Consider the following 14,446-nt stretch of genomic DNA (forward strand, 5'->3'; position numbering starts at 1 on the left):
GGATGCTCTGCAAAATGTGAATAAAACAGATGTGTAATTCATTGAAACCCTATATTTAATGCATAATAGCTGAGACAAAGACAACAATTAAAAGTTAAAGCTCTCCCATGCAAAAAAGAAACAACTTATAAACAGGATCCAAAAAGACTGCCACAATATCTTTTTTAGGGAAGACCTTGATTATTTCAGCAAGACAATGCAAAACCACCGCTGACAACATTTGATGCACTCTGAAGTGAAAAAATACAACAAAGGAGACCCTGAACTGTTAAAGCTGAAATCCTGTTTCAAACAAGAATGGGAAAACCTTTCACTTTCAGAACTACAGCAGTGTCTCCTCGGTTTACAAAAGTTAGTTTTGTTAAAAGAAGAGGTGATGAAACAAAGTGGTAAACATGCCCTGTTTTTTGGAGAGTGTTGCCTGCATAAAATTCAAAACGGATATATTAAAAAAAAAAATTCCAACATTTAATATGCTGTCTTTTTACTGTTTTAAATTAAATATAAGGTTGACTTGCGTATCATTACATCCTATTTTTATTTTCATTTTACACAGCGTCCCAACTTTTTGGAAACACTGTTGTAGGTGCTTCTGATAAAATGGCCAGTAAAAAAAAAAAAAGCATATTTCCACTGCTTTGTACAGCCTCTGTATGACCTGCCTAAAGTTAAAACCATAAGTGCAGTTTAATCTTTTTAAAGATACATTTCAGTGCATCAGTGTAAGCGTACTTGAGTTCTATGTAACACTAGCGTTAAAGGAGAGTCTCCTTATCCTGTCTTTTTAACAAAGGCAGAGGCATAATAGGTGGTATAAGTGTTCATTATCAGGCTGAGTCAGGTGTTAGTGCAGTGTGTCTAAAGGCTTTCTCCATACAGGTAAAGGCTGAAGGAGGAGGGAGTTGGAACACAGAGGAAGAAGAAAAGAATAAAGACCAGTAGAGAGGACTATGACTGAGGTAGAGAGGAAAGCAGAGTGAGGGAAAGGGGAAAATAGCAGAGAGGAAAGAGGCGAAAGATGAAAGCAGTAGAGGTCTGCACAAGGCAGGTTCACCTGTGGGTGATGTGTGAAATAATTGTTGGGTGGGATCCATTTTAAGGCACCACAAGTAAACAGCCAACAGGTTGCAAACTCATGCGATGGGGTATTAAAGCTGGCTGGGCGGGGCGCTCTTAGACAATTGTTGGCTGCATTTAGAAGCACATGAGCAAACAGCAGAAGCTGCAAATGTGCTTCAGAGAAACTTTTTTTTTTTTTTTTTTTTTTGGCCTTTAAACCCGTGTTGCGGCATGCCTCAGCATCTGTTTTAACTTTGGGCTGACTAATGCTAATGGAGAAAATATAATAATGTTGATACAGGTAAAAAGTAGCAAAGCTAAGCTGTTTTGCTGTTTGTTTAGCCTAAAAATGCACATAATATTTACTTATAATTTGCAACTTCAAACGTTTATTTTTGTGGCTGGGTGTGAAAGCTAGGCGTAACCCAGAGTAGTCGGGTGCGCCTGGTAGATGTACATGGGTGTGGGCAAAAATTCAGTTTTTGTGGGCAGGTGTAGACAAGAACGACACTAGATTTTGTGGGCACAGGCAAAAGTGATTGCGGGCCTTAATCAAGCCTGTGCAGACCTCTAGAAAGGAGAGAGAGCAGCACAAGGTTGTATAGAGTTGGGTGAGTTAGGGCAGCATTTTACAGACATGGTGCTACTCTTTGGACTTGAGTGTCTTTTTCGAGGAACTGGCAAAGATCTTATGAAAGGCTGTAAACTTTAACTTTAAGGCTGTAAAAAACAATTGCTGTCAGTTTAATGTGGGTTTTTTTTTTTTTTTTTTTTAAACCATAAACCACCCTTCAGAAAATTCATGTTTAAAATGACACTGCATGCATTACAAGCAAGTTGTTCATCATACACATGAAAAGTTTTGGAGGATTGATTTGAAAGTAAGCTCTTTTATTCTTGTTTGTTGCTTCATGAAATCCTACAGTTTAACTAGCTAACTTTTGCTATAGTAACATGATAATTCAACATTTACGTGGTAACTTAGCATTTACCTTGCAGTAAATACAACTGAGTAGTGAAGTTGGAATCATATGTATTTGTACATTCTGATTTCAGAAATCACTTAATAAGCGAAGTCCAAAAATGCTGGGATGGTATAATTTTAGTTCAGTTTTGCCTTAGGAGCTTCATAGTTTTTATTTCCAAAAAAAAAAGCTCATTGTGAATATGATGTCTGCATCAGGTTAAAAAGTTGGGATAGGAGAACGTTTAACACTGTATTACAGCACTTTTCCTTGTAGCAGCACTTAATTGTTTGTTTAGCCCTGGGTTCATGTTCTCCGTTAATTTCGTCCAATTTGTGCACGTTCTCTGAAAGCTTACAGATGAGTAAGGTGCCGTACCACCGGAAGCCGTGGGGGCAGTGTAGCCAGTAGTTCACATGAGACGCAATGGCAATTTATCTTGTTGGAAATAGAAGTGAAAAATTCTCTATACACCTCACAAAGTATTTTAATAGCCCCACAGACCACCACAGGCTACACGTGCCCCTTTCGTCGTTGGTATATTACGACCTTTTCCACCATTGCCATGTTTGTTTTATCAAACGTTGTACTCTCGTCTGGAGTGGATATACTGATTAACATCCATGCCAATGTAAAGGACGTGTGGAAGTATGTGGGCAGTGACGCTTACATTGTTGAAATGGACGTGTTGTTTTTCATACATGGAGGGAGTATAAATGAGCCTTTACACCTCCACTCTCTGATTACACAGCCATGCTTTTACAGCATGCAGAAAGTTTCTTGATGTCATGTTAAAATAAGCATGGATGTCCCTGGAAAAAGCCCAAAAGGTAGCATATTGGGCCAAAATGTGTATGTACCCTTTAGTGTTGCTGTTGCCTTCTTAGATGTGCAGGTTACCCTCTGAGACAGGTTGACTTGTCAGACCACAGTACACGTTTCCACTGTGCATCATTCCATTTCAGATGAGCTTAAGTCCAGCGAAGTCGGTGGCGTTTCTGGATGTTGTTGACATGATTTCCTCTGCACATACTACTGTCTTACTTGTATTTATAAATGTAGGGTTGAGTGATGTTTATTCATAATAAATTTGTTGGTGTTCCCAAGCCCTTATGGTTATATCCATCACAGAAATGTGCCAGTTTCTAACACTGTGCCGTCTGATCCACAAAGGTCCTTTCTTCTGTGCTGCTTTTATACCCAAGCATGATTGCACCACCTCTTGAGACACATTTTCTAAACATTTTTGCAACATTTCGTGTCTTAAATTGCCCCTGTCCCAACTTTTTGGAAAATATCGCAAGCATCAATTTTAGATTGTTTTTACATATATATGCTCAATGAAGCTGATATTATAAAACATTGAATATCTTGTGTAAAATTACCTTCTAATCTCGATTGTAATTTTTCAGTTACTGGTTAAGATAGAATAAAAAAAAAAATCATAATAAAAATAACAATAATAACGATGATGATGATTACTCTGAGAAGCGATTCCATATTTTTGAACAGTAGTGTATGTTTGTTTCAAACATTTTAAAATGATTTTGTTCATGTATGTATGTGTTTCTAGGCATCTCGACAGTTTGACATGGAGGGAAGGAAGAAGTTCTTTACGCTGGACATGAACAACATCCTCTTGGAGTGAGTTTTTTGTTTCTATCTTTTTGCTTTCTGATCTTCATCCAGTCTTGAAGTGGGGCTTCATATTTTAAATGTTACTTATGTACATTTACACATGTGCTTAGATTTTAAATGCTTATAGTTGGCTTCCATTTGAATTTTAAACAAGTGAGGCATTGAGGCAGTATCCATTACCGTTTCCCGCATTTTACCTTACAGTCTATGCATTTTATATGCAACACTAGCCACGTTTACATGCAGCTTGATAATCCGTTAATAATCCGATTTATAGATGAATCAGAATAGAATACGCCCATGTAAACACCTCAGTCGGAATAGGCTTATCCGAATGAGGCCAATCGGAATACAATTTCGATTTTTGAACGAGGTGGGTAAACCTCTAAATAATCCATTAAATAGAGGAATAATATCCGTGTAAACGCCTGAATCGATTACACTCCAATCGGTAGGTGTAAGAACGTTCTGTGCATACGTGGCGCGTCATAGCGAAAGGTTTATACCGGTCAGCATGGCGGAGCTGAAGCTGGTCTGCAGAGGAGACGAGGTTTATACTCTACATGCATGCGTGTCATTTTGCATCAGATTACTTGTAGTGCGGATATAAACGAAGATTTTCATCAGATTGTCGAGTAGTGAGCAGATAAACACCTCAGTCTGAATCTGTAATCTGATTGTATTCAATCGGATTGGCATAAATCTTTGCATGTAAACACACACTGAGAGTGAAAATACTTGTCATGTCTTAAGCATTTTTACTATCTAGTAGTTCAGGATAGAGTTGTGTGTGTGTGTGTGTGTGTGTGTGTGTGTGTGTGTGTGTGTGTGTGTGTGTGTGTGTGTGTGTGTGTGTGTGTGTGTGTGTGTGCTATGTAATTGGCCATGTAGTTGAATGTTAGGTACTTGCTCTCCATATGGGAGAGCACAGTTCACGGCCAGAGGAGGGAAACACTTGTTCAGCTTTACGCTGCGTTCATGCCAACCTAATTACATCCGTCTGGTGCTGCACATGTGGGTTTGTTTATTCTGTTTTGTCATCTCAGTCCTTAATGAAACACATGGTGCTATGATTTATCGTGCAGCCCTTGTCGTATTTAAGAACCACAAGATGTCTGGAATACTACGCCGTGAAGAACCTGTGTTTATCCGTTTCCTGCAATGTAAACAGTGACTGGCTGATGGCTACCTCACACTAGAGATCAAGCTCCATGCTACACCAAATAAGCATATATATATTCAGTATTCAAAATAGTATGTATAAAATGTGCACTTCTAATGATACTGTACTTATTAGTATCCCAGTTTATGGCTTGGGACTCAACTAGTCAAACACGTTCAACAGTCTAGCAGCTCCACTGGCTTGATGGTAGCCTTGCTGTGTTTTTCATAATCTGTTGTTTGATATTTCCTAATTAAGGTAAACTGGATGTTGTGGCTTCTTAGTCACCAGCTTCTTTCATGGCTCCTAAATGTAACTGCTGCACCATTTATGGTGGAATGGAAAATTGTGGTGAATAAGATGCCAACTCCAGCTTAATGATGTTTCATTTTTAGGGGCTTTGGCAGTTTTTGTAGCTTTTTTTTTTTTCCTTCATTTTTGTAAAATCTCATGCATTCAGGTTGTCTAAATAGACGAGGTGCTATCAAATTAATAGACTACTATGAATATTAGCTGAGGTGAAAACCGATGATTAACATTTGCCTGTTTTTTTTGTGTTTATTTTGGTGTGAATTTGTTACATACTGTGAATTTAATTCTTTTTTTTTTTTGAGTAAATGAAATTTGACTGAAAGCCCATCCCTAGCTACTACTACTATTACCACTATTATTACAACTACTCTTTATATGTAAAATAATCTTTTCTCATTCACTCCTCCTCTCTCTTTGTGTCTCTCCCTGGCTGTAGTATTGAGCTGCAAGTTCAGGAGCAGCCGGCTGAAGTGCGCTCTGCTGTGTATTCCCACCTTGAGGCCTTCGTTCCTTGTAACAAAGAGGCTCTGCTGAAGAGGCTGAAGAAGCTCAGTCTGAACGTGCAGGATGATAGGCTGAAAAAACCGCTGCTCAAACTCAAACTGGCCGTCTGCAGCGCCATGCCTGAGCAGATCGCTCGCTACAACATGGACTGCATGGCGAAAGTGGCCAAGTAAGAGCATTTTTAACTGATCACTTTCTTTCGCGGACAATACTGGTGGTGGATAAGATGGGGAGTACCTGTTGTAATGCATTACTGCAAAACGCATAAATGGACGCACAAATTGAATGCTTTAGGTTTTAGTGATTTTAGGTACAGTGTTGATTGGCTATAAGCTTCCATTACTCATTAGCAGTATCTTGTAGCTAAACAAGAGAAGAACATTATGTATGTGATTAGGGTGCAGTAGTGAGTCTGAAGGATGAATAACAATAACAAAACACCACACATCTCAGTGCTCCTTCAGGAGCTCTGTCACCCCCAAATTAATGGATGCACTTTGCTATTTTCTTTTTCTTCAAAAAAGATCTTTACTGTGATTATAACGTTAGAGGGCTAAGTTGTGGGTGATCAGTGTTGCTACAGTTGTTGCTGTGAAACTTTAACTATCACAAACATGAGCAAATGGAACAGTGCTGACCTAATGGCTCTGTAAAACAGCAAAAAAAAAAGGGTTGATGTTCAGAAATAGAGCAGCCTCCTCATTCCCTTCAATGCCTTTCAACACTCCATGAAGCTGGTGAGCTTTCTCGCCAGCTTCTTGTTCAAATTCTCCTGTTCCACTTTAAATGGTGCAGCAGATACTTTCTGCCACCTCAAGCTGGTGTAACCATTGAAAAACCGGAGCCTACACAACCGGCGCAGCTAACGGGACAAAACAGTCCTTCTGCTTTGCATTTGTTTTAATCTAATATGTAAAAAATAAATAAGTAAAAATTGCTGACTTTTTTTTTTTTCTTCGCAGTTCTTGGTCTTTTTATTTTCAGCCCCTGCCAAAGCCAAAGGCCATAAAGCTAGTGCAGTGTTTTTGTCAAACAAATGTTTGTGTCAAAATTGCAGTCACACAGTTTAATTTTCTGTGGGCATTGTAGGCAGATGTCTGAGGATGGGGAGAAGAATGGTTCAGAGGATGAAGATGAGGAGAAGCCGGGCAAACGGGTAATGGGACCACGGAAGAAGTTTGTGTGGGATGACAAACTCAGGTAAAACCATCAATCCGAAACACGGCTCACAATCACACGAATGCTTCAGTCACCTCCATCAGCACAAAGAGACAGATTAACACATCTTTAACAAAAAAAGTGTGTGTGTGTGTGTTGGAAGGGCCCTGCTGTGTAATCTGGTCCGAGTGAAGCTGGGCTGTTATGAAGCTGAAGGCCAAAATTCTCCCTCTCCTGAAGACTACCTCAAAGCCTTTATGGAGACTGAGGTGAAACCCCTCTGGCCTAAAGGCTGGATGCAGGCCAGGTTAGTGTGCATGCGTGACCCTTTGTTTTAGAAAGGTGCTCTGTCCTCTGTTTGCTGTAGTTCTGAAGTTCAGTGACTATTCGTCATGTACCTATTTGATGGCAAGTTGATCAAAAAGTTGTTTTCATTTTTAGGACAGTGGTTGAAAGACCATTTCCTCTGCTTTCCTGCACTACTTACTGTTGTTCAAACACAGCTAGCAACCTGTTTGCAGTTGCCAGATTGGCCAGAATCCCAGGTTGAACTCTATGAAAAACTCTTACAAAATATTCAAATATTAAAAAAATATTCAGTAGTATGTTCAGCAGTGGGTGTGTTTGATCATTTCAGCCCTCCAATACTATGAGTGAAATGTCATATAAGCTTGTATAATTTTAAATAGGTTTTCTCTTGTTAGTAGTCGTGTAGTTTATGGATTTGTATCCATTTATTTCTTGCGTTTTGGTGTTCATTTTTGCTCTTTAGTATATGGGTGCATATGTACATTTTTATATCGCTGCTGTTGGAAGAAAACCTTGTATCTCCAAAATAGTAACTTTACAGGAGAAGGGAAAAAACATACTTCACTTTCAATGTAAGTCAATGGAACCAGATTTTTTTCCCATGTCATTTTGGGTAATTTCTTTTAGGCCATTCATCATAAAATTTACAAACAATGTAAAGAGTAACATACTTTCAAATTATGTCAAAAACTGAAACATGCCAAAAATGGAGATGCAAGGTTTTCTTCCGACAGCAACAATATATTTATAGTTATTGCTTTGCTGTCCTGGAGTCAGGAGGTATGAAGCACACTCGCTTCCTGTTGTGTTTTCAGGATGCTGATTAAAGAGAGCCGCATGGCCCACGGACACCTCACAGGAAACACGTGAGTTTTGATTCTCCTAAAACGCACTGTTTACATGTGGTTACTCATGCAAGTTTTAAAAAAAAAAAACCAGTCTAAATCAGGAGACTCGCTCTGTCACTTCAGTTCTGATCACAACTGATTTGAATATTCTAAAGATTAACTTGTTCAGGCTACTTTGATTAAAAACTAAACTTCTTGGGCCAGTTTGTCCAGATTGTCTGTAGCTGTTCTTGTACAAAACAAAATGCTTTCAAGTCAGAAATGGTTCTTCACATTTCTTTTCAGGGTGAAGAAAAAGATGGTCCCCACTCCAAAAATGAAACCAAAAGTAAGTTGTGCGCATTTATGTGGGAGAATGTGCGAGTGCATTATAGTCCATCTTTTTGTCTTTTATATCTCAAGCAGGGAATGACTGTCATACATACAGTAGATGAGGAAATGAATAAACCTGCAGTTTAGTCAGGTGCACTAATGTTTAAGCTTGCCTACATGGTGCTCTGTTTGCATCTGATTGGTCAGAACCAAGAGCTGAATTAGTGAATCTTTCAAAAGCAGATCTTTCTTTTTAGAAACACAAGACTTTTCAAGAAGCATTGCTGGAAAATAATTGCAAATATAGTGAGAGTACTTGGAGCGATGTGAAATATTACTGTTTTCTCTCTGATTTGCTTCACCGTCTCATATTAATACATCTGTCCTGCAATATTAAAATGGCAAACTGTACTGCAAAATAATTTCATCCTGTCAGAGCGTCATGGGTGTAAATCTCTGACAGGGATTCTGATTCTTTAGTGTATAATCAAATCTCAAGTTTCTCCACAATTCAATTAAATTACTTTGGCATAATTTAAAATTTACTTTTTGAAAATGCACTGAATTAGATAATTGGACTTCAAACATTAGCGTGTGGGTTATACCCTAATGTCAGTGTCTCATTCCTATATTAATGTAGTAGAAATACTGTACAGGAACTGTTGATGCAGTGTAGCAATATTGAAAATAAAAACAATACACTTTTTTTTAGAAGTGTGTGTATGTATGTATGTAATCTCATAGTTTTTCTCATATCTCATGTTTTGAGAACAGCAGTTTTATTTTAGTTGAGAAATGACCACATACTTTTTTTTTTTATTATTATTATTATTTTTTTTTTAATATTATTGTAATTGATTAAAATTGATTCTAACATTCCAAAATCAGTGCAGTTGAATTGCCACCTTCCTGTCAATACATCACAATGCACACTTTCACACCCATTTATACTGGTGTCTCTCTCCAGCCTCAGGATGGTGGCTGGGTCCAGCAGCCAACTGCGTCCATGGAGACAGGTGTGCAGCAGCCTGGCCTTCTGCCCAAGCCGCCGTCCCCATCCGAGCCCATCTGCCTTTCGGACTCTCTGGATGAGGATTTGGGCGGAGCTCCATCTCTGGACTCCATCTCACAGGCACTGGCTCTACTCAGCAGTGCTGCTAAGGGGCTAATTCAGTCTGACAGCCCAGTGTCCCCCGAGGGCCCTAAACCCTCCAGCCCTACGGCTCCCCATACCTCCACAACTCCGCTCCCCAAAAAGACCAGCACCACTACTGCCCCGTCTGTGCCCGCTGCCACCGTGCCACTGCCCACGAGTAGCTCTCACTTTGTCTCTTCTCCGTCTCCCTCCATCTCTCGTCCTGCGTCGGTGTCCATCTCTTCTTCCCCTGCTGTTAGGAGTGAGGGATTGGCAGGGGCGAAGGTCAGCATGGGCGGTGTGTCTCAGGTGCAAAGACATTCCGTTATGACGGCCCAACGTCCTGTCGTTGCTGTTAGCAACAAGCTGAGCATGCCTGGTACGCCGTCTCCGCCGAAACCGAGGCCGCCGCCCACTGCCTCGCCGCTACTCCCTCCTCACAAAAGCTTCAGCTCACCCGTGGGAAAATCCCCCATGGTCACGTCCCCGGGCCAACACAAGTCCAGCAATAATAATGGCAGTAGAATAGGAGACATAAGCTTATCATCTCGGCCTCCTGTGCTCCCTACTTCTTGTGCACCGCCGTCTTCTTCCGCTTCTTCCTCATCCTCTTCCACGCTCCTCGCTGCCAAAACGCCACAGGCCTTACATATACCACAGTCCAAAAATGCCCCACATGAGTCCTCACGCTCAGTGCCCTCTCCCTCCCCATCTCAGCCAAAACCGCAGCATCAACAGTCCAATTTTATCACCCCAATGCATGCTACGCTCACCAAATCCCCCCACAGCTCCAACTCCCCCATCCTCAAACTCACCCCTCGAGTATCAACCCCCAGCGTGGCTACCAGCTCTCCTTCCCCCTCCCCCACCCTCAGACCGCCTACATTACCCAGCGTGCACCAGTACTCCTCTAAAAGCCCAGGGTTTCACACGGGGTTCTCAGGTGTCAGGGCCAATTATAGCTCCCCTGTAGGGCAGCAAAAGAATTCCTCTCAGGTGAACAGCGGCAACCTCACAAGCACTCCTTCCTCCATCACGAAGCCTCCAACCAGCGCCTCGCCCGTTGTAGGCTCGGCCAATCATGGACAGCGGCAAAGGCCAGCAGGCATGGCTAATCAGGGGACTAAGACGATGGTGTCGGTTTCCTCAGCATCGGCCTCTCAGCTGCCACAGGTAAGAGAGTGTGGGAAGCAGAGTGCATTCTGTTTATTGCGTTAATCAACTTCCAAAACAACTGGAAATCAGCTATAAATTGGGTAGTTTGATGAACTAAATTAGTGTGCCTGTCTGGATGCATCCTATTGCTTGACTACTGAAAGTATTACAGTGTGAAAATGCTAACATATCCAAAAAAAAAAACTAGTAGGGAATGTTAGTTTAGCCACCAGGCACATTAAGTTTTGCAAGAATTACCAAACGCACATGTATCTTTTCTTTTTAGTCATGTTCTGTGTAACGAGGGGTGGACAGAAAAATGGCACTGTCTATTAGAGCCACCAAGCCAATTATTCTTTGGGCCAAAATTAAGAAATTCTGCATCAGTGCCATAAACAGTCAGGAGTTGCTTTGTTTATCAAAAAATTCACAACAATAAGAACATCATTACTGTTGTGCTGACCATGGTGCTATGGTCATCCTCCTGTTGTACTGTTCCATGTCTGATCTAGATCATTTCAGTGTGTTCAGTGTAACGCTAGCACCACAGGGGTGACCACTGCAGTCACCACTCTGTCATGGGGGTTAACATAGTTGACTTTCCTGTTTGTTATTTGTCGCATCTTTCAGATTCCTTGTCAGAGTTTTTTTTTTCTTTTCATTCCCACCCCTCTGCAGGTTTCATCATCCAGTGGAGCTCTGCTAGGCTCAGGTGCCCCAAATTTGCCACTGGGATTCGGGATGCTGGGAGGGTTGGTGCCTGTTTCTCTGCCCTTCCAGTTCCCAGGCCTGCTCAACCTCCCAACTCCCACAGTTACTGCTGCAGCGGCCAATTCTGCTAACCCCACCAGCTCAGGATACAGTCTACCCCCCAGTGAGTGTGTCTCGCGCTCTCTCTCTCTCTCTCTCACTCTCTCACTCACTCACTCACTCACTCACTCACTCACTCACTCACTCACTCACTCACTCACTCACTCACTCACTCACTCACTCACTCACTCACTCACTCACTCACTCACAGTCGAATCAATGAAACCTCACATGAAACAGCCTGTCTCTGAGCAGTCTCGGCTATCTTTCACATAGTCTGCACACTAATGATTAGAGGAGTAACACATGAACTATTGACATCAATTTGCTATGTTTGATGGGTCCAGTTAAGAGAATCCTGTCTTATTTACTTACATTGATACCTGTGTAAATGCCTTAGTATTGCTGGTCATTTTGGAAGTCTAGATATTCCACTAGTTATCAAAGTAAACCACATGGCACTAGAGTTGTATGCAAAGGTTTGGGCAACTCTGCCCACATTACTCTGTTTAGTTCTGTTCTTAACACCAGAGGTGTCCAAACTTGAAGTGGACTGTCTCTGAGCTTAGCTTGCTAGGACTGGTTAGGCAGGTCAAGAAGTGTCATCATGAATTGCCATCTTATAATTCCATAGCCTAATACATTGAGATTGATACCTACGAAGCAGGGGAAGACTATAAAAAGATGAAGTATTGCTTCTAGCTTCCAACCCTGTTTCCATTGTCTGAAATGTCAGTAAGACATTTATGGCAGTTAAGGGGAACTGTGGAAGTCAAGGCAAGATTTGGAAGAAACTGATAGAGTTGCTTATAAGCAGGCCAGAAAGGCAAAGCAAACACCCCCATATAAAAGACAAATATCGAAAACAACTTAGAAAGAAGTATCAAAATCAAGGTGGTGATGGATATCAAAAAATATATGATACTCAGCTCAACTCTTCATAAAGGTACAATCAGGGAACAATGAAGAGGCTTTGAACGAGGCATAAGAAACATGCCTGGATCTAATCATATTGGGGCTGAAACACACATTGTGTCAAAAGTGAATCAAAGTATCGATTTGTATGTTATACTGCTTACTAATCACTTAACAAGCTCCTCCAGAGTTGAAGTAGCAGGAAACTGTTCTCTAATAGATGAGAGGAGTATCCACTGTGCTTTTTCTAACAGCTCTGGAGGTCAAACTGAATACCAGTCACATTGCACTGCTTTCTGAGGTGCAAGTGAAAATGATTGGCACTTTCAACAAACCACTGAGAGTTCATCTAATACTATACCCATAACGTTGCGTGTAACATGCTGTATATGACACCGTATGTCCTTGTCCTTGGCTTGTCTCTTGTGCTGCTGTTGGTTCATGTAGTGTTTTTGACCTGCTGCTAGCCTGTTTGTATTTCTCATCATACAACATTTTTATTCATTTTGTTTATCCATTTTTCCTTTGTGTTCATGTTCAACTTTTCTTGCTTTTTACATCCTTTTCCTTCCTTTCCTTATCACTCAATTTCCTTTCTTTGCTCTCCTGCCCACCTCTACTTTGTCATCTCTTCATTCCCTTAAACGATCTATATCTGCTCTTCTTTTTTTTTTTTTTCTGGTCCGTTTTCTCATCCCTCCACTTAATCTGTCTATCCCTGTCCTTCATCCCTTCACCTGTTTCTCTGATTTCTACCCTGTTCCTCTCTTTCCTTTCCTCTTGCTCTTTTTCTCTCTCCATCTGTCTGTCCATCCTTCCTCAGATTTGTTAAAGGGTCTCATGTCAGGTGCTCAGGCTGCTCTGCCTCCTCACTTGCAACTCGCTTTCTCAGGTAAACTGTGGCCCTCTCCTCCGTCGCTCCCTTGTTCCCTCTCTCTGTCCTCCCTCCCCCCAAAACCCCCCTTCCACTGCCTGCCTGGTGGCTGTCTTCTGTGTTCATCTGGTGGTGGTTGCATGTCTGCCCTCCTGTAGTCGTTACTAGTACCTTTCTTGGGTCTGTCCTAAGTGTTAAGTGTTGTTTTCCCCCTTCCCCCCCCCCGTCTTCTCATGAGCATGGGTTTTGCCCTTTTTTTCCCTCTGAACTGATTCTCATTTCCTGTTACAGATGTCACTCAAAGCCAGGGTGGAGACGTGAAGAGGAAGTCACTATGACCTATCACCCAGGATCTGCTGGACTCTATAGGAAAGCTCATGTGAACTGACTCTGATAATGCGTGAATCTGGGTGGCTTTCGTACTGAAATGGACATAACCAAGGGGCCCACCCACATATGCATGGACTGCTGGCTTACCCAATAAGAATGGATCAATTTTTTTTTTTTTTTTTATTAATAATATTATCATTGGAATGGATGATTTTTTTTTTTTTGGCTAATGTTTACACAGACAGACCTTAATCACTGTGGACAGGGAGGGAAAACTGTGTATATGTACACAATGAGTTGAGTGATTTGTGTGTGTTGATTGCTGAACCACTGAGTGAATTCCGGATGCTTTAATGAATGAGGTAGCTAGAGAATGAATGAGTGAGTGAATTCATCCCTCCCTCTCTCAGGTGTAGGTCAGTGTCTCTGGTGCTGTTCCCAGTGGAATTATAAGCCCCTGTTGAACAAAAATTATTTTATATCCAAATGAAAGTGGGGACTTGGGGGTGGGGGGGTGAATTTGTATTGTACTTGAATTTTCAAAATTTGTCTACTTAAGCTGAACTCCACACTAGCTAAATAAAAAGCATTAGTTAGTCCCAGCAATGCCTTTTCAGGATTGGTGATGCTTCCTCATAGCAAGAGTGGTTTCCTCTTTACTTAGTACTGACAGAATTTAAATTTGTTTTCCTGCGTTTCTACACACCAAATGACATCATGAAATGCTAGCCACCCATTTCAGTACTGGTTTTAACACGCCCTCACATGCTTGGCCTCACCATTTCCCTCAGGGGAATCCATGACTTAAATGTACTGAACTGCTTTTATCTCAAGTAAAGTTTGGTTAGTAGACGGGCCCTTAGAGGGCTCATGTCAAGGCTTATCTGATCAAGGAAAAATCATGGACAACACTATTGCAGTGCTGTCTTATAGTACTTTGTAGAAACAATGTAGTGAGGG

At 41.3% G+C, this 14,446-nt stretch overlaps 1 protein-coding gene across 5 annotated transcripts in view; it reads left to right on the top strand.

Moving 5' to 3' along the window:
* Window positions 1-14,092, top strand: part of ubn2b (ubinuclein 2b) — a 25,821-nt gene extending 11,729 nt beyond the window's left edge. For 2 of the 5 annotated variants that reach the window (XM_037537362.1, XM_017720699.2), the window contains exons 7-16: window positions 3,598-3,668; window positions 5,573-5,809; window positions 6,730-6,840; window positions 6,962-7,105; window positions 7,923-7,973; window positions 8,241-8,283; window positions 9,235-10,575; window positions 11,236-11,431; window positions 13,106-13,174; window positions 13,448-14,092. In XM_037537362.1, the coding sequence (XP_037393259.1) occupies window positions 3,598-3,668; window positions 5,573-5,809; window positions 6,730-6,840; window positions 6,962-7,105; window positions 7,923-7,973; window positions 8,241-8,283; window positions 9,235-10,575; window positions 11,236-11,431; window positions 13,106-13,174; window positions 13,448-13,494 (2,310 nt within the window). In that variant the 3' untranslated portion in view covers window positions 13,495-14,092. Of the gene's footprint in view, window positions 1-3,597; window positions 3,669-5,572; window positions 5,810-6,729; window positions 6,841-6,961; window positions 7,106-7,922; window positions 7,974-8,240; window positions 8,284-9,234; window positions 10,576-11,235; window positions 11,432-13,105; window positions 13,396-13,447 lie in introns of those variants that run through there. The other 3 variants (XM_037537361.1, XM_017720698.2, XM_037537365.1) reach the window with 2 other exon arrangements.
* Window positions 14,093-14,446: the final 354 nt, after the last annotated feature.

The sequence above is a fragment of the Pygocentrus nattereri genome, chromosome 1 (assembly GCF_015220715.1).
Source record: "Pygocentrus nattereri isolate fPygNat1 chromosome 1, fPygNat1.pri, whole genome shotgun sequence".
In the NCBI taxonomy this organism is placed as follows: Eukaryota; Metazoa; Chordata; class Actinopteri; order Characiformes; family Serrasalmidae; genus Pygocentrus; species Pygocentrus nattereri.